The 23359-nt window shown below is 47.1% G+C and overlaps 2 protein-coding genes across 11 annotated transcripts in view; one reads left to right on the top strand and one right to left on the bottom strand.

The window, feature by feature from the left end:
• The first annotated feature begins 9 nt into the window (after nt 1-9).
• Nucleotides 10-18075, top strand: FAXDC2 (fatty acid hydroxylase domain containing 2). Of its 8 annotated transcripts, none has more exons than XM_079319817.1 (11): nt 10-182; nt 3681-3792; nt 6378-6442; nt 7520-7567; nt 9837-9928; nt 10030-10127; nt 10824-10945; nt 11262-11467; nt 12359-12464; nt 13494-13660; nt 14600-18075. In XM_079319817.1, the coding sequence occupies exons 3-11, from the start codon at nt 6437-6439 to the stop codon at nt 14754-14756; spliced, it is 1002 nt and encodes a 333-aa protein (XP_079175943.1). In that variant the 5' UTR covers nt 10-182; nt 3681-3792; nt 6378-6436; the 3' UTR covers nt 14757-18075. The 8 variants fall into 8 exon arrangements, with proteins under 8 accessions (XP_079175943.1, XP_079175944.1, XP_079175940.1 ...); XM_079319818.1 differs by having other exon boundaries at nt 10-2471; nt 3672-3792; XM_079319814.1 differs by having other exon boundaries at nt 29-204; nt 3661-3792.
• LARP1 (La ribonucleoprotein 1, translational regulator) overlaps nt 15871-23359 on the bottom strand; it is a 44377-nt gene continuing 36888 nt past the window's right edge. For all 3 annotated transcript variants that reach the window (XM_079319803.1, XM_079319802.1, XM_079319804.1), the window contains exons 16-20: nt 23130-23281; nt 22746-22890; nt 22455-22564; nt 21837-21964; nt 15871-21271 (exon numbers count right to left, since the gene is read on the bottom strand). In XM_079319803.1, the coding sequence (XP_079175929.1) occupies nt 21050-21271; nt 21837-21964; nt 22455-22564; nt 22746-22890; nt 23130-23281 (757 nt within the window). In that variant the 3' untranslated portion in view covers nt 15871-21049. The remainder of the gene's footprint in view (nt 21272-21836; nt 21965-22454; nt 22565-22745; nt 22891-23129; nt 23282-23359) is intronic.

The raw sequence follows: 23359 nt of genomic DNA, 5'->3' as shown, positions 1-23359 counted from the left end.
ATGAGGGAGCTGGGTGCCTCCGCTCCTTGAGGGAACAGGCGCCATAACGCCCACCGGGGCTGGGGTGGGCTCCCGACATGGGGAGCCCCCAGCACCCCGACCCCTTGGGACACGGGCTGCGCCGGGCCCTGGCGGAGCGTCCCCGAAAGAAGCAGCGGCCGCCCCTCCCTCACCAAGGGGAGGTGAGGGGGTCCCCGGGTCGGGGTGAGGCCCGAGCCCCCCCGGGCTCCCAGGCCAGGGGCGCACAGGGTGGGAGCGGGGTGAGGTTTGTTTTTAAGGGGTTTTTTTAAGGCCCAGAGAGCGAACCACTGCTGTCCTGGCACGCGTGGCTCCTACGGTATAGTGCCTGTCAGGCTCATTGACTGAGCAAGTTCTGCTGCTTCCTGCAGGGGCTTAGAAGTCATTTAAGTTCCTACTGCACCTGCAGACTTCTAGTCTGGCTTCTCCTGTTCCAGGAATGGAATTTAAATTACGTTAGCAACAGAAGGTTGTAGCTGGTAAAGCAGCTACTGTTTGTGTAACACAGCTGCCAACACTTGCTTTGCTGGCTGATGCTGATGGCAGATAGGCAATTCATTTGGAAGCTTGTCTACTAAATAAGCTTAGATAATATTTCCTTTCTTTTAGACAGGGTTGTATCTGTTGTAAAATATGTTTGTGCCTCTCTATATGTAAGTGTTCTGGTACTGGATTATCTGCCCACCATATGGGAGTCTTTTCCTGAATCTTGGCTACTTGCCCAGCATTTTGATCAAAGTATCTGGAAAAGCAGTTATTGGTATCTTTCACAGGTCGGACACTGTTCAGTGTCTCAAGCTTAATGCTCATGCCTGAGCAGAGATGTTACCTGTAGAAAAGAAGAGGGTTTTTCAAATGCTGCTGTGTCTAGTGACCTTGCTGCTGTCAGCATCTTATTACATTCCCTTTATTGAGCGTTATTTCGATTCAGAGTTTATCTTCAGCGATGATAGAGAGTTACCACTTTGCCTTAGCTCTGCAGTTTCTGGCGTTGCATAATTTATGCAACATGCAATATGCTACACTGTCAGAAAGTAATCACCTTTCTTGCCGTGGTCACTTGAGTCTGGGGTTTTGTACAAGGAAATCTCTGTTGTTAGCAGGTAAATTCAGTAGGCTGGATTACAGCACCCTATAAATATAAGGTTAAATTTTTATTTTCCAAAAGAGTTCAGAGGAATTTTTCTTGCTCATAAACCCAGCACTTGAAGGGATGTTGAGTCCAAGGAAAAGAGATGATGCATCTCCTCAGGCCGCTGTAAATATCTGTGCCTTGATACTGAAATAAAAATGTGTTGCAGGCAATAATCACCTGTGATAAATTACATTTGTAATGTGTAAAAATTTGTGTGTAAAAAAATAAGCTTCTCAAGGATGTTTGCAAGCCCTGGTGGAAAGAGATGGAGACACATTTTGGTTGATGAGACCAGAATTTTTTCAAACATGACGTGGCTAATAAAGATTCAGAATAGCTGAGAAAGGCATCCTGCTCTTTAAAAAGTCCCATTATTTCTGCATTTGGAGGTTACCAAGGTTGCCTCCAGCTCCAGCACTCCAAAGCAGATGTTGAAGAGTCCTCACATCTACACATTAAAGCAGAGTTGCATTATAAGGTGAAATAAAAGTCTTTAGATCAACATTTTTACACTGGGCAGCTTGAGCTGCATGTCCTGTTGTGCCTTTTCTTTGGAGCTTAGGCACAGCACCACAAGAAAACTTATTGTGGGAATCCTGAAAGGTGAATTTATGTTTTCCTCACCCTTCTGTTGTTCCACGTGCTCCCAAAGCAGCCACTGCAGTGCCCTGGCAGTGGGTGAGAAATCTGGTTCAGAATTCAGGAAATCAGGCAGTGGGTGATGTATCCAAGTTCAGATTCCTCTTCAGCCTTAGAGGAACTGTCAGTATGGGCTTGTTCAGTCCCCTGAAAGATACTTCATGGATTTTCCCCTGTTGTTCCTCTCAAACAGTGAAGCAACCAGTGACTATTACAAAAACCATGGGGAGTGAACAGAGTTGTATTATGAAACGTCTGATCAAAAAGTTTTTTTGCTGTGAAAAAAATCAGGCTTCTTGCTTGGCTCAGCAAAGATTGCAGCAGCATTGCAGTGTCTGTGGTGGAGACATCAGCACAGGGCAGCCAGCAAACAGGAGCAGCTGTTTGATTAGTGACAACCTGTGCTAGACACAAAATTGCAGCAGAAGATGAGTGGCATTTACAACCCTATGACTAATGTGCTGAGCTGTCCCTATGGGTATGAATATTTCAGAGATCACCCATGTTAGAACTGAATAGTGGTTCAAAAGGAACACAGGTCTGAAATTCACTCTTACCACCTACTATTGGCTGTTGGATGAACAGCCCTCCCCCTGCAAGCTCAAATCCAAAGATCAGCTGAGGACATTATCCTTATGGCACCCCTCTCTTGAGATGCTCATTTCCACTTCCTCTGCACGTGAGTAAATAGTTCAAAGGAGTCACATTCCTCTCTGTTGAGCCTCCTCTGTTTGATAAATACCAATTAGTATCAACAGCTAAGAATTACAACTTCTGTCTCGACCAGAGAATAGTTGGAATTAGGCAAGAGAAAGTGACAATGGAAACACAGTAGTAGTGTTAAATGCTGTTCACTCTTGCAGAGCTCTGCAGTTCCAGCTCTGTTGGCATGAGGTGTTAGTGAGAAACAGTGTGTGTTGCTTCACCTGTGAAGGGCAAACAAAGCTGTGAGACTGAGGTGATACTCCCTTTTTCCTCCTGTGGAAAAATAGATCTGGAAAGTTATGATAGCAACAATCTCAATTCTCAGAGCTTAGTTTGTAATAGGGCACCATTTATGGGCTAAGTAACAGATTGGGGCCACATTTGCATAAGAAAGATCAATGCTGCTGTAAATTACATCTTGCTCTCTGCAATACCGTAATTACACACTTATGGTCTGTAAACATCATGTTTAAAGACAACTGAGCCCAGCACATGCTGACCTATGTCTATCTTCACCTCACCCATGCAAGCAAAGCCTGTAACTGGTTGAGAGCACTGTGTAGCAACAGAGTTGGAGTAATTTTTAGACTTAGTACAACAACATGAAAACTGCACTGCTGTTTTTTTTGCCAAATTCCACAGTAACCCTTATTGCTTTTAACAAATACGCCTTTGACCCATTCAGTTGCATTGGCAGTAGCTATTTTGTGCTCCAGCCACGAGTTAGTGAATTACAAAAACTACTTATCTTTAGGGTGTTGGTGCCTTTTTTATTCTCAGGTGCAGCAATGAAAACCTTGCCTGCAGAGATGTATTCCACGTGCTTAAGTGAGTAACAGTGTGCACATACACACGAGGAGCAGTGCCAGCACTAACAGTGACATGGCACTGGCTTCACATGACTTGTCTGGGAGGGGACAGTCAGCTCCTGCTTGGAAACACCCCCATTGCCCTTGCCTAAACCCTCATACAGTTTCGACAGCAGTAGTCAAAAGTGAGGAGTTGAACTCTGGGCTCTGAATAGACACAAAAGACCTCTCCTAGGCTACCATCAGCAGGAGGTGAGCAAAGAACAGGCAGCCAGAGTTCAAGGGTGTTGAAGCTTGAAAAGATATGGTGGAGACTTTGAGGAAGTCATTAAAAGGCAACGTGTCTGTGTGAAGTCCATTGTCAGCTTTTCTAGGAACGAAGGTTCCCCCTAAAACCGTGCAGTGCTTGGTAGGACATCAAACACCACGTCTGGTCCTGTGGCTGTCCACACAGAGTGGCTGATATGCAACAGTTCAGGTGACCAGGTAAGTGGTCCTGTGTCTTTTCTTCCATATGTTCTGTACTTCCATGGATATTCACAGCCTTTGTTCTCCCAGGAGTGGGCTATAAAGGTTGATTTCAGTGAAGATCTACACAGGAAGGCAGGAGGAGTCCCAAGGAGCTGAGGTGGGCAGGCAGTCCATCAGAGCAGATGGAGCTGTTCTGAGCTGCACCTGCCATGCAGGGCTGTGGCTGGTGGCAGAAGGATGCAGTAGAGGGAAAGGGCACCAGTGCTCCCTCAGCTTGAGGCTGTCTGGGGACCAGAAATAAAAGAGAACTGCAGGCATGGGGCATAAATAATAATTCACATGTTTAAAAAAAATATTAAAACTACAGCAGGTTTTTTTTTCAGATTATACTCAGATGGTGTTGAGCATTTTAAAACATGACTTATAGAGGAAGAATTCATGTTAGGAAAATTCAGTGAAAACAAGATCTGTAACTTAATGGACAATTGTTGGGCAAATGAAGTTATACACGGAAATAATAACATTAAAAATGTATTAGAATTCTTGTTTGACTAGTGCATGTTTCCCTTTTAGTGTCAAGAGACTGATTGGAAAAGCAATTACTTTTACTCTTGAATTGAGAATTTGCTTTGGATCAAATTTTGTGTCAACTAATTCGAAATAACTGGAAATGGACTTTTTTTTTTAAGCAGTACTAGTTCTGACTGATATTTGGAAATAGCTGCAGGCAGCTGAGAGCTTCAGTGGTTGATTTGGAGCTGTAAAATATGCCAACATGAAAGCAGTGCCAAGCAGCTGAATGGCTTTTTTGTTTGCTGAAACAGCCATGGTTACATGAATAGTTTTTTAATGTATTTGGTGTATTCTGAATCAGGAGAGACATTGCACAATAAAAAGAGAATAGGTAATGAGATGTTGGAGAAAAGATACTGTATCCAAATTTTTCTGGGTTCAATGTAAAAATGTAAAATTTTATCCTGAAAAGTGGCTTAATAAAGGCAGTATTCTGAAACAGAGGGTAAGCAGACATGTCAGCTCTGCCTTGAGTTGGAAATCGTTGCCCAAGCCAGCCTTCTGTCATAAATGGATTATTTTAAAAAGAATACTAGAAATGTGATTGTAATTTTAACTCTTTTCTAAAGGGGCAGAATAGGTGGCTCAATCAAGTAATAGCTCCTTCTCCTTCTAAAAACTCAAAGCAGAGTCTCATTTTCTACTGTGCTCTGCTCTGGAGCTCTTCACATACAAAGATTCAGCAGGTTTGAGTCAGCACTGCTGAATGGAGGAACCTCTGGAGCATCAGCCTTCCAGCTCAGTGAGGTTCCTTTTCCAATCTTCCTCTCCTAATCTTATGTCTGCTACCAAGTCATCAGAGCAGAATAATCTCTTTAACCACAGAAAACTGTGGCCAGCACTATTTACTTTACTGTCCCAGCAGAATAATTGGATATTGCTCTTTTCAGCTCCTTACTGGGTGGTTGTAAAAGATAGGATGTGCACAGCCTAAGAGCAAATAATAAGAGTTATAACCAAAAAAAAAATCCAAGTGAGAAAAAATTATAGTTAAGGTTGCCAAGTACTGGAACTGATTTCCCAGAGAGGCTATGAAATCTCCCTCTGTGCAGACACTCAACTGTTCAAGGCTCTGAACAACCTGTTCAGAAAGCTGGAATGGAGCAAAGCCTCAAAGGAATGGATTATTCAAACCTGACATATTTCAAGCTTTTATTGGTGTTTTTTTTTTTTTTCTGGAGGCAGTTGGCACACCTTGCCTGAGAGGACCTGTGTGACAAGATGGGCACATAGTGAATGTTATGTAATGGATGTGATTAGAATGTCTTTTGAAAATTAAGATAAGATCCATTTAAATTTGTCCTGTGGCATGCTATTTATGCTGTTCTCTTCAGGCTAGCAGGTTATTTTGGTTGTTTCTCATGGGTATTCTTCATCAGATGTATTGGAGTTCAACTGTATTTTATCAATAAAGATGTGGTTGGCAAACAATATATGAGAGGAAAAGAAAATCCCACAGACTGGCTGTGGTAGTTCACAAATTGCAGTAGTGAGCAGCTCTGTGTCTGAGGAAGGACCAGAAGCCCTGGGACACTGCAGGTTCTCCAACACATTCTCACTTTAAACAACAGAACCTTAGGGCATCTCACACTACCTTTTTTGGCCAAAGGAGACAAAGTGAACTTGGATTTTTTTAAAGGCTGCTACCAAAACTTAACATTTCCTATAGGAGTATATCCATCCCTAGTGTTGAAATACAGGGCAGGGAGTTGGCCTCAGGGTTTCAAGTTTCAAATCCCTTTTTGCCTTATTTTTCTTTTTTCCTTCTCAGAACTTTCTAACATCAGTTTCTTCCACTAAAATGTGTGGTATGGTGGGCTGGCCTTGCTCTTTTGTATCTGTGAGTAAGCAGGAAGAAGGTATCTAATTTTTCTGTCTCATGCCCTTTGACCTGCATACTAATATGTAATGTAACAGAGCTGGGAACACCTGTAAATAAACAGAGTTGGATTTGTAAGAACATACCCAGAAGGCTGTAATTATAAAATCTAAAACCTACTGACTAACATAGGATTTCTTTTTGACAGTTTATTCCTCCTTTCTGAAACACTGCAAGAAGAGTACTCCCAAGAGGCTTCCCACCATCATGAAGGTAATAGAATATCATCTTCCTAATGAGTAATTTTCCAACTGTTTGTACCCTAGACAGGGACCTTTGAACCTTCTCTCTGCTTGCCTTTGTACTTTAGGTAACAGTTTGGCTGTGCTTGAATATTCTGCTGAGTAGGAAAAGCAAAATGGATTAAATTCTGCAATCCTCAGTAATCTGGCTGTCATATTATTAGAAGTTGTGTGTTTGTTCTTAAAGACCATGTGAAACTAAAAAAACATTAAGGAATGTTTTGTTAACTTTTGCTAATTATATTTGATGATAAGACTGCAGAAATATAAAAATAGCTATGCAATAATCCCTAGGACTGCCTGAACATGGCCTGAAATACAGGCAGTGAAGCCCCAGCAGCTACTCAAACCTTGGGTTTTATTTATTTTTTTATTTTCTTTTAACTAAACAACAAATGTTCAAGCCAGAGCCAAGTGGTGAGAGATTGATTATAAGATGGCCATGTGCCCATTTAGGACTTTAACCCTCTCAGTGTCCATAGCAGGATTTGAAGCAAAGATGATTTTCTTACTCTGCTCTTAAGCTGTAACTCAGAGTTTGAGTGAAGCCTCTGGGGCTCTAGTTTGTTAATTCACTGAGGCACAAACTCACTTTGTTTTCATCCCTGTTCATTTAATTGCATGTTGTCATTATGGAAGAACATATGTCCCACATTATCATTTCCTTACAGCCTGGGAAAGGCTGGAGCAGCTACTGGGTGCTGCAGTGTATTCCTGGGCCAGATCAAGGAGAAAGTATTACCACAACACACCAGTGACACAAGCAAAAGCCTTGGGTCTGGCTGTTCTCCCATTTTTCTTCATCCCTGTTAATCTTCTGGGACACTACTAACTCTTCAGGAAATAAGGGCATTTTTCTTCTCAAAAACTCAGCTTTGCTCCATGACCAACACAAGAAGGATGGAGCAGGACAGGACACAGCACAGAACAAATATTTTACACTTTTACCACTGAACTGCAAGTGGAGGAGATTTGCTGTTGTCAGCATCATATTCTGCCACTCTCCAGCTGGACAAGGTTCACTTACTGAGATCACCCTTTATTTCAGATGGAAGCAGACTCTGGATATTCCCCCTCTGCTGAGCTGCAGAAGCAGGTAAAGGCTCAAGCTCATTGCTTGCTCATGCAGGTGCTTTGGAAGGCTGAATGTGTGTAATCACCTTCTGAGAGAAGTGACAGACACATCCTCATTCCAAACATTTCAGCATAATTAGGAGCTCATATCTTATCACTAAAGCAACACTTCCCCAGCAATTTTCCTTTCCATTGGACTGCAGCTATAGGAGCAAGTGGGGAAGGACCTGTTGTCTTTGCTTGCCTGGCAAGAACCCCCCAGAGTCCCCCATAACCAGAAGCTGTGCCACCCCACTGGGCCTGGTCCTCAGAGTGGTCCTGCTAGGCTCTTACTGCCACCTGATGTGCCCCAGTCTCTTTACCTTGCCAGCAACTCTGTTCTGCACTTAAGGAATTTGCCATCTTCTACAAGCACTTTAAGAGCAAGAACTCAACCAATTTATGAATTAGTTTGGAAACTACTGTGCTGTAGCTCTTGGCATGAGGAGAAACAGGGTATTAAGCACTTGGACTTGATGAACAAGATTTTTTTCCTATGTAAACTTCTCTACTTGTACATCTCATGCAATTATACTGTGTGGGATTAATGTAATCACTTCACACATGCAATAAAAACACAGCCTCAAAACAAGGCAGTTTCTAGCCAAAGGGCTGTTAAAATAGCTGAAGTGCTGAACTGTAGCTTCTCTCTGTCCTCTCTCAAAGCAGGACACACACAGTGTCTGTGAATATTAGGAGTTTTAACTAGGGTTTGGAACTCTTGAGCTGGAGAATGTTTAACTGAGATCTTATTTGGGCTAACTGGAAATTCTGACACTTGTAAGACAAAATTTTTGTTTGGTATGCTCTTCATCCCAGAAGCAAAAGGATTTATAGGATATGAGTCTGTTAAAAAGCTCAAAGCTTTCTATAGCTTCTGTGATTTTTTTTTCCAAAGAATATGTAAGTGGTGGTGGTAAAGACTGAGAAGGTCTTACATCAGCATACATGGAGCATAACATGGATGCAGCTGGAAGTATGAAACTGCTAAGGGAGCAAATCTCTGGTCCAGGATCCAACAGGCACTATCTGTTGCTACAGGAGAGGCTTTTGCCAGCCTGGCATTTGCCCTTCAGTACCCCCAGTGATAACAGTGGCAGTTGATTGCACTGCTCTCATATAAATCCTAGGGTTCACAAATATCAAACTGTAGGGCAAGAGTCCTGCCAGTTTCTTCCTCTCTATCTGCTTTTTCGATTAAAAGAAAAAAAAAGGAGGTGATAGGGGGAAATGTTGTTTGTTTTAATAGTGAATGTTTCAGTGCTAATGAGCAAAGTTCTGTCCTGGGACAAATAAATATTGTTTATGAGTCCTGGGCCACATTTAATGTTCCATAGCTTTTAAAGAATCTAAAAGCCATGTAAAGAGGATTCCTTAATATTGCATTACCCTAAACCACCTGCATTTGGCATTTCTCAGAGCTGCCTCTCTTGTTTGTCCTCTCTGACAGGAGGTGAGCAGGACAGCAGCTATGAATCACACTGTTTTCACTCCAGTTTGTTTGTGCAGCACAACACCACAGTTAAAAAAAAACAAACAGGAAGGATAGAAGAAGGAAGAAGACAATAGCTGGTTTTTATACTATTGCATTGATTTAAAAAAAAAAAAAAATTACATTGCAGATAGATATAATTCATATTCACTCACAAAACCCAAATTAATTGCACTTCAGAACCAATTCCAATTTGGACTACTCTAAAAGACAGATTGTTAAATTTGTTGCATATTTGCTAAACAACTTTCTTCTGAATAGTTAAATATTCAAATATATTGAATACTACTTTTTGAATATACGTATTCCTGTTAAGGAGGTCATCTGAGCACAGCAGTTCTTGACTGCTGTGGGGAGAAAACACTGCATCCTGAGAGGGAGATAATACTGAGGGAGGGAGGTGCTGAGATGGAGCAGCATTCCTTCTTGCCCAGTGCTCTGAGTTATCCAGAAACCCCTGGAGTTATTGCCCTCCAGGTACTGAGCAGCATGCCAAATAAAAACAAAGAGGGAAAAAATCAGTGGTCCTCACTCTCCCTTTGGTTATTCCAGAGAAATTCCACATCAGTCATGCACCAGGTCTTGTAAGCATGACAGATGGATGATTACACACAAGATCCCACAACAGCTTTGTTATTGTGTCCTTCAGAGTGTGTGTGAAGCAAAACAGGCCATCACAGGACTGCCTTCATCATTTCAAATACCAAAAATGCCAGGGCAGGACACAGCAGCACGTGCTTACTCTTGTTGCTTCTCACAGGGAAAGAAGCTCTCACATGCCTTGAGGATCAGTGCCTATGTCTTCAGCACAGGCCTGCTCATGTGCACTGCCTTAGTGAACTCTGCTTCTTGGTAAGAATGTTCTGACAAAGCAGCTTCAGGAGAAGCTTTTCTGTGGAAAGGGGGGAAAAGTGGATGAATAGATGGGCAACCAAGCACTGTTATTCCCACAGGTTTATGCAGAATATAACTTTAGGCAATTTCTGGCAAACAGCATGGTTGGAGTTCTATGACCATATGGAGGGAGATGAGTGGACAATCTTCCTCATTGGTGAGTTTTAACAGTGCTTCTCAGGAGAAATCATCTATATATTAATATAAAAGGGAGACATGGACAAGCTTCCCAAACTCACTAATCCTCCCACTGACAAACACTGGCTTGGAAGGTATCCACAGCTGATGTTCTGCTTTTGGATGGGGTCACCATCAGAACCCTGTACACATTAAAAACCTGATCTTTTTGCTGCTACTTAAGTGGCTTCCCTGTGAAGACACTTTGCTCCTGTGAGAACTGAATGACTCAATAGAACTAATTACTAAAAATGTAAGTAAATGTAGTGGATTCTACTCCTGCTGTACTACTTAAAACTCTTTTCTTGATTAGCAGCTGGTGAACAGAACTGGTAGGGACCTTGCAATGTTCTAGAGATCAACTCAGCCTTATCATGCAAGGATTTAAAAGCAGCAGAGACCTCCCAGCCACCTAGAAATGCCTTTTCTTAGCTTCAGTTAGGTCAAGTTTTCTACCTCTGAGACATTTGTCTCTCTAACCTCCTTCCCATTCTTTAATCTTATCTGTCAGAACTTACCCATATTCCATTTGAAGGCATTTTGGGGCAGGGGACACACATTTGGCACATCTGGGTCCCAGCAAGGTCCTCTAGGTATTATGCCAGTGTATTTTGTTTCTGATTTAGCCATAGTTCTCAGTTCATTCAAACATCTCTGCCCTTTCCTCATGCCACAGGGGCTGCATTGGTGCCTGCACTTGCTTTCTGGGGCTTCAATGGAATCCTTCTGGTGGCTGATATAACAGGAAAGCCAACTTTCATAACTCGCTATCGCATTCAGCTGGGCAAGAATGATCCTGTAAGTACTTCTCCCTCTGCCTTTTCTGCTGGGTAAGCACCTCCTGCAGTCTCTTAGGTCAAGAATGGGGAGAAGAACCTGTTATGCTTTTCTCTTGCAACCAGGTAGGATTTCAGGAGGATCAAGCCAAGTCTTGTACACCCACTGCAGGGAGGAAGGCAAATCCTGTTATGAGGCTAGTGATTAGATCTGCACTGACTGCTGTTAAAGAGCTGATCCCAAAACTAACTGCCTAAAAATCTTAAAGCTTTTCATCCTTCCAGCTAAAACTGCACTACTTCTTTTTTAGCCTCAAGTCCTGACTTCTCTTTTGCAGGTGGACACAAAAAAACTGTGGAAAGCCATCTACACAGTGCTGGGTAATCAGTTCTTTATCTCCTTTCCCATGCTTGTGCCCATGTTCTACATCATGAAACAGTGGGACAACACCTTCAGCAAGGAATTACCAACCTTCCAGTGGTTTCTTGTGGAGCTAAGCATTTTTACTGTAATAGAGGAAATTCTCTTCTATTATTCACACAGGTGAGCTGGACACAGGAATAGGATTCTTGATTTTGCTCCATGCCTTTAAACTTATACCCTGCAACAGCAATAATCCTTATTCTTCTGTCCCACCAGTCTTTTATTTATATGGGAAATCCTGAAATCCACCATCACAACATGAGGGCTTGGTGTTGCCAGTAACTGTAGTAAATAAAAATGGGTAGAATTTTAAAGGTAGAACAGCTTAAAAACTAAGGAAGAAACAAATTAGGCAGTATTACCCAGAAGCTGTAACCCAGCATTCTTTGAAAAGAGTAAGACTGACTATCCTGAAACACAAAAGTCTCAAGGGTCAGTGACTGATCTCTGTTCCCTTGTACTCCACCTATAAATCAGGGCCTGACTCCCAACACTGCAGGATTTCCAAGCACTAACATCAACATTAGAGGACAGAACTAAAGCAAGGAAGACAAAACAAGCAGAAGCAAGCACAGTACTCTAGGAAATCTGTAGGTTTCCATTTAGGACAAATGCACTCAAAAATGTACATGCCATTTTTTACGAAGGACCCAAAGAACTGAATATTCTGATTCTTTGACAGTTGCCAGTAGAAAAAATCAGAACAGTGAAAACATAAAGTAAGTCTTCCCCTAAGTAGTATTCCCAAATTTGAGTAAATAAGTAATTCAGGGACTTTGATTTATGGCATTTATCTGGACTGAGTTTAACATCAGCCAGTAGACATATTAATGGAATAAGGGCTCAGTACAAAGAGAGCAAAGGAAGCAAGGAGTCCTACACTCTTAATGCCAGTTGCTCTGAAATCTTTATGTTAAAGCAGACACAAGCAAGTCCCTGCAAAAATTCTGTGCTCTGTTACTCCTTTTTTGCAGAGCTCAAAACCTGCCTTTCTCTGTTTACTCTCCCTAGGCTTGTTCACCACCCAGTGCTGTATAAGCACATTCACAAGAAGCACCACGAGTGGACAGCCCCCATCGGTGTGGTCTCCATTTATGCTCACCCAATAGAACACATAGTAAGTGGATTCTGCCATGGTCACCCTCCAGCTGCTGTGTGGGGTGTGATTTCCATGGGATGAGGGGGAATGGGAAGAGAAGAGAAGCAAATATGCCCTTAGGAGCATCTTCCTTAGGAAGAGGAAGCTGAGCTGCATTGCCAAGAAGCTTTGCTCTAGGAGGGTTGCAGAAATTGTTTATATTGGACTCCAGTAGCTTTCAGAGCACAGATCCAAGGGCCTCCAGTAGATAAGGAACTGACTGGACAGGGCTTGCCAGGAGCCCCCAGAGGAGTGGGAGCACAGACAGTGCTTTCAGCAAGAGATACAAAACACAGCCTGAGTGAATGTGTGGACTTGGAATCTGTCAGGATTTCTGTGGTTGTTGCTGGAATCAGTGTTTGCAAGGAGTGTATCCCAACACCCTCCAGCTGAGACTTCTCAGGAAAACACATCCCACCTTCAAAAGATAAAATTTAAAAATTCTTTCTCCTGTTACTGATAGTCCTGGGCTGCAGCACCAGCTCCAAGAGTCTCCTCAGCTGACACTGGACTGCACAATGACTGAGGAACCCAGCTGAGCTGTGCTGGTTCACACAGCTGGGTCTGGGCAGCCAGAGCCATTTGTGCCACAGGCAGGACACAGCGAAATGACACATCAGGGTTTGTCACATTGCTCTGTGTGTCTGCAGGCCATGTCCTTTCACAGTGAGGTTTCCCAAGAGCAGCTTCAGCATTTTTCCAAGGTGAAGCTGAAATTCACACCTCAGACTCCAGGGTGATTTACTGGAATCATGCTGTCCTCACCCAGGGTTTGGTGTCATGCACACTTAGGGAGCTTGAGCTATGACAATGGTTTGCAGCAGTAGAATTCTCTTATTACTTTTTGGATGATTATATAACTTTAGTAAGGTGTTTGCAGAGGGATCTTCCTTTACACTGTTTGCACAAAACAAACCAGTGCATGGATCACCAGGTGACAATTCAGCTCCTAGAGGAGAATCTGCTTGTTGTGGACCCATTAATGAAGTAGAGTCTTCTCATTTCCAGATCTCCAACACTCTGCCTGTGATGACTGGCCCGATGATCATGGGATCTCATATTGTTTCAATCTCAGCATGGTTCTCCATTGCTCTTGTAACAACAAGCATTTCTCACTGTGGCTACCACCTGCCCCTCCTGCCATCTCCAGAGTTCCACGACTTCCACCACCTCAAGTATGTCTGGCCACTGCTCAGCTTCCTATTCTGCTGTCCCTCCTGCCTGGCACCACTGATAGGGGAAACTCCTTTCTGAGGGTCAAGTGGGTTTGCCTAACACACACCAGCAGAGCAGCTCTCCACCTGAGAGCAGGCTGGGTGGTGCCAGCTCGTAGAGCAGTTAAACATGGATTTCAAGGGATTCCAGCCCTGTTAAGGACAGTTCTCTGCAAGGTTCTTCCTAGAAGTTCAGAATACACTTCATGTGATCTAAATACACTTCATGTGATCTAAAGACGGAGCAAGGGCAAGTCACATAGGTAAAATGAGTGAGCCTGCCTGTCTGTCCCTCTCCCATACACTGGGATTAGTAACACTGATCAGATTACACTTTGCCCAGACAATCACTATTAACCCTTCCTGAGATTCTCAGCCTGCCAAGCTAGAGAGGGAGCAGTTGCAGCACTGTTCAAGGATACATACATACAAGCAGTGGAGAAACATTCCTGTCTCCCAGTGGGCACTACATGCAGACATACTGCACAGAAATGACTGCTCCTGGTGCAGAACCAGCTCAGGGGACAGTTCAGTCACCACATGCCAGGACACAGATCACTGCAGAGCCAAGACACTCTGGGGAACAGCTGTGCCAGCAGGAAGCACACCTACTCCATAGCCCAGGTCTTGAGAGCACATGGGGCATATAAGGTGGGTGTCCAATGCTCCCACAGCTCTGAGCTGCCCAGGAGGAACAGCTGCTGCTCAGTGCCACCGTTTATGGGCAATGATGGCACCAGAGAGAAGCTGCACAAGGTTCACTCAGAGTTGGACAGAGCTGCCAGGGAGACTGGTGCAGGAGCAGAAATCCCATGGACAGATGATGAGGGCTCAGAAAGGAATGGAAAGGGCAAGGTAACCTCAGTAACTTCCAGTGATGTTTATCTGTTTGGTTCTCAGGTTCAACCAGTGCTATGGAGTGCTGGGAGTGCTGGATTTTCTGCATGGAACAGACAAAATGTTCAGACAAACCAAAGCCTTTGAGAGACACAAGGTCCTGCTCAGCCTCACACCACTCTCTGAAAGCATCCCTGATCCACCCAAGAAAGATGAGTGAAGCAGCCCAGCTGCTCTTGCCCAGCCTGGTGACGAGCAGAGTGAGAGACAATGATTAATGCCAAATAGTATTTTAATCAGGAAACAAGTTCTTGTCCACACATAACAAAACATGAAGCTGAAGTTAAATATGCTGCTTGAAACGACTGCACTTTTGCTGCCATTGTTTTCTATCTAAGACACAAACCTGCCCTAGAAATCTATTTTTAAAATTCAATGGTTTGTGTCTCTGTTACTTGTGCTGTCCCTTGGTTCCAGCTGCCTGTGTATGAGCGAGGTGTGTTCTGGGCCACATGGCTCAGGGTTATCATTATTAAGGTTTTAGCATCAGACTCCAGAGGTGGTGATTTGGCCTCTCTTGTTGGCACTCACCCTTACAGAAACATCAGTCATTCTATCTACATGTGCTACAATTAAAACCAGTTTTTGTGACTCGGAGCACCTGGGACACAGGATTGCAACCCCGTGGAAGAATCACTGGGGCCACAGCTTTAGAAACACTCCCCTGCACATGCAACAAGGGCCTGACTTCCTGTGCGCAGTTTTTATGCACGGGAGGTGAGTACAGGGCTGAACTGGGGCTGCCACAACCTCATTACTGCTCCACAGACAGCTGCAGACAAAGCAAGTTTCCCCTCATGGGACATGGAAGCAGAGCTGGGAGCTGATGTGCTTCATGGCATCACCTCCTCCTGCTGAGATACAACCAAAATTCTGAGATTTTCCAAGGAGCTGTGTGGAGTTAAGGAGCCCCTCTAAGAAAAGACCCAGGAAAGCAGCCCCCAGAACAATATGCACATTCCCTAGTACCCACAGACCATCCGAGACACACTGTGAATGCTCTCGAGGATCTTCCTAAGTCCCAGTCCTGCCTGGGGGCTGGAACAAAAACACCACATTTCTCCCCAGTGTTAGAGCAACCCCTCGAGGAACAGGTACAGAGCTGACCTGTGCTGCACTGACCATTGGTCAGCCCAGCTCTGCCTGTGGAACCAAAGTCAGCTCCCCTGCTCCTCTTCAGTCCTCACAACTGCACCAGGATGAATGCAGCCCAGTCACCCATCTGCAGTTCCCTGGGGAGGGCAAGTCAGCAAAACACAAAACCCAGGCACCACTGTCTTTTGAACTTTTTATTTTTATACATTTTTTTGTATTAAAAAGGAAAAAGCATAATTACCACAAATTACAAAGGACTAAAGCATTACTAGAATAATGAATCACATCAGCCTAGAAAGCAGATACTCTGAATAATATTAATGTTATAATACAAGCTCTCATTCAAGTATTTTACATTTTTCTCTTTTCCTTTTATACGTGATGATGATCCTAGCACATGGGTCAAAGATTATGTACTATCGACAGAGATGGATCATGTACAGCGGCCGTATTAACAAGATTTTCCTCCCAGGTGATACATGGTCTGTGATGAGTCAATTTAAGTTTGTCTCTACTATAAATGCAGCTGAAGAAGGTTGCACACACTCTCTAGTTTTGGGAAACAGAAGGCTGAGGTTGGACACAGAGGGTTTGAGAAGGGCCAGCACATTGAACCATCACCCCTTTAGCTCCAGACGAGCAAGCAGAAGGCTGCACTCGCTGGGATGCAGCTCAGTGGGTGTCTCTGAGCCACAGATCCAAAGGTTTCCAACCCCAGTGGGACAGGACAGGCTGGGGGGGAAGATGGGGAGCAGGGCTGCACCAGGGAGGCTTGAGGGACCAAGTGGTGCCAAGCACCCCCTCCCATGAGGGGCACCACTGGCACAAGCCACCCCACAGCAGGGCTGACACCCAGGAGAGAGCAGGACAGCGTGGGCAGCTGGGGGGACCCCAGCACACTCCACAGGGGCCAGCTGGCACCCAGGGCACCCCTGCTCCTCTGGAGCTTCCCACCAAGGGGATGTGCTCGTCACAGATACATCGGTCCTATGTTCAAGTGTCTGCAGAAAGTGAAACTGTAAACTACTCCTGGAAATGCTGCCCTCCAGCCACCCACTCCACACCACCGAGATGAACATTTGCTTAGGAAAAAAAAAAGAAAAATAAGTTCTTTTATCTGTTACCTGTATTGGAAACTTTCAAAAAAAAGTCAGTGAGGCATTTAACATCAAGTGTAGCAACCCTCTCAAGAGGAGCCCAGCATCCATTTCTAACAGTGACAAGTGACAGAACCAGCCTTAGAGGAGACAGGAGACAATAAGCATTGCAAACACAGCTTGCTACATTTACAGTTTTCCTTTTTTTTTTTTTTTTTTTTCCTTTTGATAAAGTAACTGGAAAGGCATTAACAGCTAGAAGGCCCCCTCTGCACTGCCATGTGGAACACGGCAGGACACTGAGGTTAAACACATCAGTTTGTTACAGTACAACGACCAGTCCCGAGCAGGTGCTGAAACTCGAGGGACTCCAAGGGCTACAGTGAGAAGGCGCCATCAGGGGTGCCAGGGGGGCAGCAGAAGAGATGGACAGGCAAAAACAGAGCAGCAGCATCATTACTTTTTATATTTTCTTTTCCCAAATGAGCATGGCAAAGCAACAAAGCCTCCTCAGAAAAACACCTTCCACCTCCACTCTGACCCCACACCACAGCTCTGTACCTGTTGCAGCCACCTGCATTCTAAAAGCAAGTTTACCTTGGCAAGGAGCCCTGAGCTGCAGCAGCCCGGAGGACCTCCTGAGAAGAGGGGCAGGATGAGGAATGCTCCCCTGACTCAGCCTCCCTCAGCCTTTCCAGAAGCAGCTGGGGCTCCCCCCAGGCTCTGCCAGTGGCTGGACACCAGCACCACGCAGCCCTCCTGGGCTGTGGGACAACTGGCACCCACAGGAGCAGTGTGCAACCAGCCAGTGCTCTGAAACTCAAAAAAGCACAACACATGGAGGTGAAGCATCCAAACTACAAGCAAAGCCTAACTCCCTCCTCTGCAGGAGGGCAAAATCTTCCTCAAATGCAATCCCCCCCTCTGGACAGCTGTCCCTTTACCCACTGGGGACACGGGCCTTGCTGCGGCCGCTCCTGACCCAGCTGGACACGGACCATGTATCAGGGAGCTCCCTGCCCTCTGCCAGCACCTGCCCCAGCATGGAGGAGGGGAATGGTCCTGTGCTCCCTTCCCTGCAGGAAGACAGGTGAGAGCAAGCAGCAGCTGCCTCAGGCTGTCACATCCATCTTTGCTCTGCCCTGCCCACTGCTGTCCCACAGACAGCAAAACAAGGCACACGGTCCACAGACCGGGAGGGCACTGGGACCACTGGGATTGCTCTTCTGACCCACCTTCCCCTGGCTGCACACACTAATGTGGCAAACCACTTGGCAGAGGGGGAAGGGAAAACATTTCCATGCCAAGACTAGAACCTCAGGATCAGAAATAAAAAATTATTTTAAATCAGTATTTTGGGAAATTTTATGGGAAATGTCCTACCTCTTCTACAACCCAAGCAATTCCACAATCTGCTCTACAAGCAACAACTCCATAGCAGCAGCTCATCCTCCCCCATTTCCTACGAATTTGTTGCTGAAACGCAGACAATTGGCTTCAAGAGAGAACACGCCAGTGAAAGGAGCACAGACACAGCAGCAAGGATCACCTGTGGCATATCCAGACCTGCCTCCACTTGCAACAACCAGCAACACATCTACAGTGTCCTTGATCGACTCTCCAGCCTCCTCCTGCCCAAAGCAGGGACAAACCCGCCTATGTACGTAACCTTAGAGACCTGACTCCAGCTCACAAGAGGGAAATCCAGAGATAACAGTCACGGCCACAGCACTGTACAAGTGTTATTTTTGCCCACCTTGCCCAGTTCCCACCCCCCAACCCCAGAGCACTGCTGCCATAACAGATCCACGGCCTCGGGTGGGCTCGCCTGCCGTGACCAAGTGTGAGCGGTACCAGCTGCAGGGTGACATGGCAGGGGTGCAGCAATCAGGGCAGGGTCACACCACCAGCAAACAGCCAAGAAGCAGCTCCCCAGCCTCTCAAAGCCAGCTGTGCTTTTGATTCTAGCAGCAGTTCACAAAGCCACTCCACCCAGAGCAGCACATCTGCCCCGCCAAGGCAGCAACCTGCAGGCAGTGTCAGTTTGGGAAGCGATGGCCCCAGCCAGGGTCCCACAGCTGGTGGACAGCTTGGCACTGCTTCCCCTCTTGCTCCAGCTCTCAGTGCCTGGCTGCTCTCCCCCACCTACCCTGCAGCCACACAGGGACAGCTCTGGAGAGATGATGACTCCTTTCAGCTGTGAGACACAGCTCTGGATCAACTGGATCCCCTGGGAAAACACTGTTCAGTACCAGCTTGTGACTTTGGAGTGGTGCATGACGTGCCCACTGCACACAGGAGCTCTGGAGCCACAGCCAAGGCTGGTATCCCAGGGACCCAGTGGAAGGAGCACGGTGACAGCAAGGCAGGAGAGTCTGGCTGGAAAGGCAGACGACTTTCCAGTGCTACCTCTGGAGCATCTCCAGAGGCAGCACTGGACATCTGACTTCTCACACCTGACACACGCCCCTCACAAAGTATCCAGCTCTCAGCCTGGGGAGGGTTTGCCTGCCAAAGTCCACCTGGTGCTGAGTGTAAGGATCAATCAAGTAAATGCCACAGCAGCTCTGCAGTCACCCCCTGCCTCAGCCAAGTAAGGAGCTACACGGTGTCACCTCAGCCCTTGGAAATGCACAGGGACTGTGCCCTGAGTGGGAGACTCCATGCAGCTGCCTGTCACAACACAACACACAAGGAAACACCCGGGCACGAGTCCCAGCAGCAGCCCTGGGGCAGTGACTGCGGTGGGACAGCTTTCCCAGGGCTGCCTCACTCACCCCCATCAGGCTGCAGCAGAAGCAGCCCTTGCTCACAGCCAGGAGCAGTGCCCCAGCTGCTGTGACATCTCCCTGCTCACTCCCCAGCCACGCTGGAAGCACAGACAGGAGCAGAGCCACCTCCTGCCCAGGGGGGGCCGGGGGGGCGAGCAAGGCCATGACAGAACAGTCACTGCTTGGGGCCAAGGCTGCCATGGTACCAACCGCAGCGTGAGCACGAGTCTCGCTGCCTGCCCTCAGCACCTGCCCCAGGAGCCCCAGGCGGGCAGGGAGGCTCCGAGCCAGCGGCGGGGCAGAGGAAAGGCCGCAGGGAAGAGCAGCTGGGCAGCAACGCCGTGAGGAGTCTCTGGGCCTGGGGGAGCAGAGAGCCCAGTGCACCCCAGGCTGCAGGAAGCCAACAAGCCTCCCCGCTCCAGCTCCACCATAAGGCAACTTTTTTTTTGTGTGTTTTTGGGGTTTTTTGTTTGTTTTTTTTTCTTTTTCTTCAGTAATATTTCCAAGGAAGAAAGCAAAGGGAGACGTGTCTCTTTTTCTTTAAAGAGTTTTTCTGTTGTTGTTGTTTTCGAGGGCTTTGTGGGCTTTTTTGTTTTTGTTGTTTTTTTTTTTTTTTTTTTTTTTGTTATGTCTTTTTTTCCAAGGGAAAAGGAAGAGAAAAGCTCCTTCAGCAAAGTCCTGTCTTTGCAAGCGCTGGGTGTTCTGGGGCAGCGGGTGCACCGTCCACGCAGGCTCGAGTCCAGGTGCCTGCCAGCTCCCAACCAGCCATCCTCACAGGAAGGAGTCACAACGAGCCCATCCTTGGCAAAGGTCCTTTGGTTGACTTCCACATTGTCCGTGACGGAAGGGAGAGGTGGAGAGAGGGAGAGCCAGACCCTGGGGAAGGTGAAGAGGTGGGGAGCAGGGATGGGGAGGAGCAGGGCGGCGCTCCTGGGCGCAGAGGGGACGCCAGCCGGGCATGGAGAGCAGGGGCTCCGCAGCTTCCACGCGAGGCCGCGGCCTCCGAGCCTCCCGCGCGGCCGCCCCGCCATCCCGGGGACACACGGGACTCGTTGGGGCCACACAGAGCAGACTTGTTTTGGTAAATCCAGACGAACTTCTAGCAATAATTTAAAACTTGATATATATATATAATAATAAAAAAATCTCCCCTTTCCAACCCAGCCAGAACACATTTTTTTTTTGAAGAGACACTAAGACGCGAGTGTGTGCACAGGAGGAGAGGGAAGGGGAAGGGTGGGTCTGCTGGGAGCGGGTCTGGCTCTGGTCAGGGTAGTAATAGCAAAATGGTGTTTTGGATGCAGATCGTCTTTGCTTTCCAGCCACAAGAGAAGAAAATCGTGTGCGTTGAAGTTTCTCCCAAGCAGCCTATTCCTGGGAACCCACCTTACAGCTCCCTTCCTGTCCCACCCCCTCATGTCTGCCCTTCTCCGAGCCATTCCCCACCAACCCACCCCACCCCCCGGCAGGAAGCCGATGCTGCAGCCTCTCTACTTCCCCACTGTCTGCAACTCTGCAGCTGATGGGGCAGGGGATTGCTGGCTCAGGTTTTTGGCATCCTCTTGTGCAGGCTGGCTGGCTGAGGCGTGGGCTTGGCTGGATGGGCACTGGCTGACCGTTTTGCTGGAAGACTGGGATGGGTAGCGCTTCCTGCCATCTCCCCCTGACGTCGTGGGGTATCTTTTGTGTCCACCTTCCTCCCCCATGGGTGGCTGGAAGAGAAGGACCCCAGGATCAGCACAGCCTCCTCCAAATGCAGCTGCCCCCCAAGGGATCAGGAAACAGCCTTCCTGCAAGCCTCCACCTCCAACTTCTCTCCCTGGCCCACAAGAACATGCATATCACCCCAAGCACTCAGATTCTCTGTCCAAATTTCCTGCTGCTAGACTTGACAGAAAAACTGACTGACTTCCAAACTGATCACAATGGTGACGACTTGCTCTTAGTCACCTGCTTCCCACACAGAGGCACAGTCCAGAAGTTTGGGAGCCAAAGCTCCACATAAGGCTGGCTCTACTCCAACCATCAATGCTCCCTTTCCTCCTCCTCCTCCTCTCATCAGGGAGGACAGGCTCACCCATCTCCCTTATCCCACACTGAGTGGGTTTGTCATATTCCAATCCCAAAGTTTGTTCCTGGCTTGGTTGCAATGACTGGGAATGACAGTAGGTGTCACTGCCCCCCTCCTGCCACCACCTGGGGACCCCCAAAGTCCTCCATCCTCAGAGGGCTGGTTGCAGGGGCCAGCAGTGTGGTGCAGGAATTGTGTCTACTCACATCTACTCGGAAGTCCTCGAGGCGCTTGAACTTGCTGAGGTATTCTTGCAGTTTGCTGTTAATGTCCAGGTTTTTGGCTTTGGAATATTTTAAGAAGGCCCAGAACTTTTCCAGCCCATAGAGCTGCCCTGGAGAGGGGAAAATACCCAAACAATCCAGATGTCAGCAGGACAAAAACCAAACAAGACACTTTCCTCCAGGCTTCCCCACAAACCCTACTGTCCTGCTGGTGGGCACAGCCTAGGCAAGATGGAAAATTTGAAAAGAAGCCATCTACATCAGAGTTCTAGGAAACCCCCTTGACTTGGGATGCCCTTAGGCTCAGCTGGCTTGGTGACAAGGTTCAGCCACTGCAGGGCCTAGAGAAATCCCACAGGAAATGGTGCCTCTACAGGAATGCTTTGGGAGAGCTGCATCCTCCCACTGCCCTCCTCCGACCCCCAGCAACCTTAAAGATGGTGATAGTCAATCCCCTCCTGTGAAATGAGCAACAGGACATCCCAGTTCTCAATGCATAACACTACATGGCTTCCCCCAGAATGGTCAGAAGAGGCTCAGGAGCACCATACAGCTGAGCTACATCACTGCCAATCCCAGGAAACCAAAGGAGGCACCTACCAGCTTCATAATCCTTGATGGTCTCTTCTTGGAAGTCCTTAAATATGTCTGGCCGGAATTTCTTCTCCAGCCCGTAGCTGTAGTATCTGAAAAGGCACTCCAGACCGTACCTGGGAAGGGAGCAGCATGTGCAGCTCAGACACTGGTGCACACAACACAGGGCAGCAGCAGGAGGCTGACAACAACCCCAGACCCAGCTTCAAACAAGGCAGAGGCACTGCCTTAATTTGCTGTGAGCCCTGTAAAAGGCCAAACCCCTAGAAATGGGCCACTCCATCACTCCTCTCTTACCTGTAACCCTCCTTCCCATCCTCCACAGCCAGTTGCTTGAACTCCTCATACATTTTCTTGTTGAAGTGATCTCGGAGGAAGAAGGACCAGAACCGGAAAAGCGTGTTCATCTCCTGGGACTGACCAATGCCCAGTCGTTTTCGCTCTGTTTGGGGAAGAGGGGATGATTATAAAGCCAATCCTCCCCCAGGGAGTCAGAGGCTCTTGTGCAGGAGGGCCCTGTGGCACTGTGATGACAGCCAGCCCCAGCACTGGACACCATGAGCACAAGCCGTGGGGACACAGCAGCTGCCAGCAGGGCTGTCCTTTAGGGCATTCCTGCCATGTTCCTGTCCCCATGGCAGAGCAGACACCGTGCCCCAGCCCTCAGAGCAGGGTCCCTACCGTTAAGGCAGCGCCGCCGGTACTTGTGGTAGACGTGTTGTGTGAAGCCGTTCTCCTTGAGCAGCTCGTGAGAGGGATGCTGGAACTTGGGCAGGGACTGCGGGGTGCAGCCGTAGCTCCCGACGGCCGGGGTCCCCTCCGAGGGGCTGGAGCTGAGTGTGAGACACTCCTGTCAGCACCCTGCCTCGGCAGCACCCAGGAGAGGGGGGCACCTCCACCCCACCAGTCTG

This window comes from Erithacus rubecula, assembly GCF_903797595.1.
Source record: "Erithacus rubecula genome assembly, chromosome: 16".
NCBI classification, from domain to species: domain Eukaryota; kingdom Metazoa; phylum Chordata; class Aves; order Passeriformes; family Muscicapidae; genus Erithacus; species Erithacus rubecula.
The sequence above is the reverse complement of the archived record's forward strand: the minus strand, read 5'-3'. Positions and strand labels throughout refer to the sequence as shown.

Bases quoted from the DNA above. Each gene is read 5' to 3' on its own strand.
- FAXDC2 (XM_079319817.1), top strand. The intron at 10,946-11,261 runs GTAAGTACTTCT...TCTCTTTTGCAG, and splicing joins AGCTGGGCAAGAATGATCCT to GTGGACACAAAAAAACTGTG. The intron at 11,468-12,358 runs GTGAGCTGGACA...TACTCTCCCTAG, and splicing joins CTCTTCTATTATTCACACAG to GCTTGTTCACCACCCAGTGC.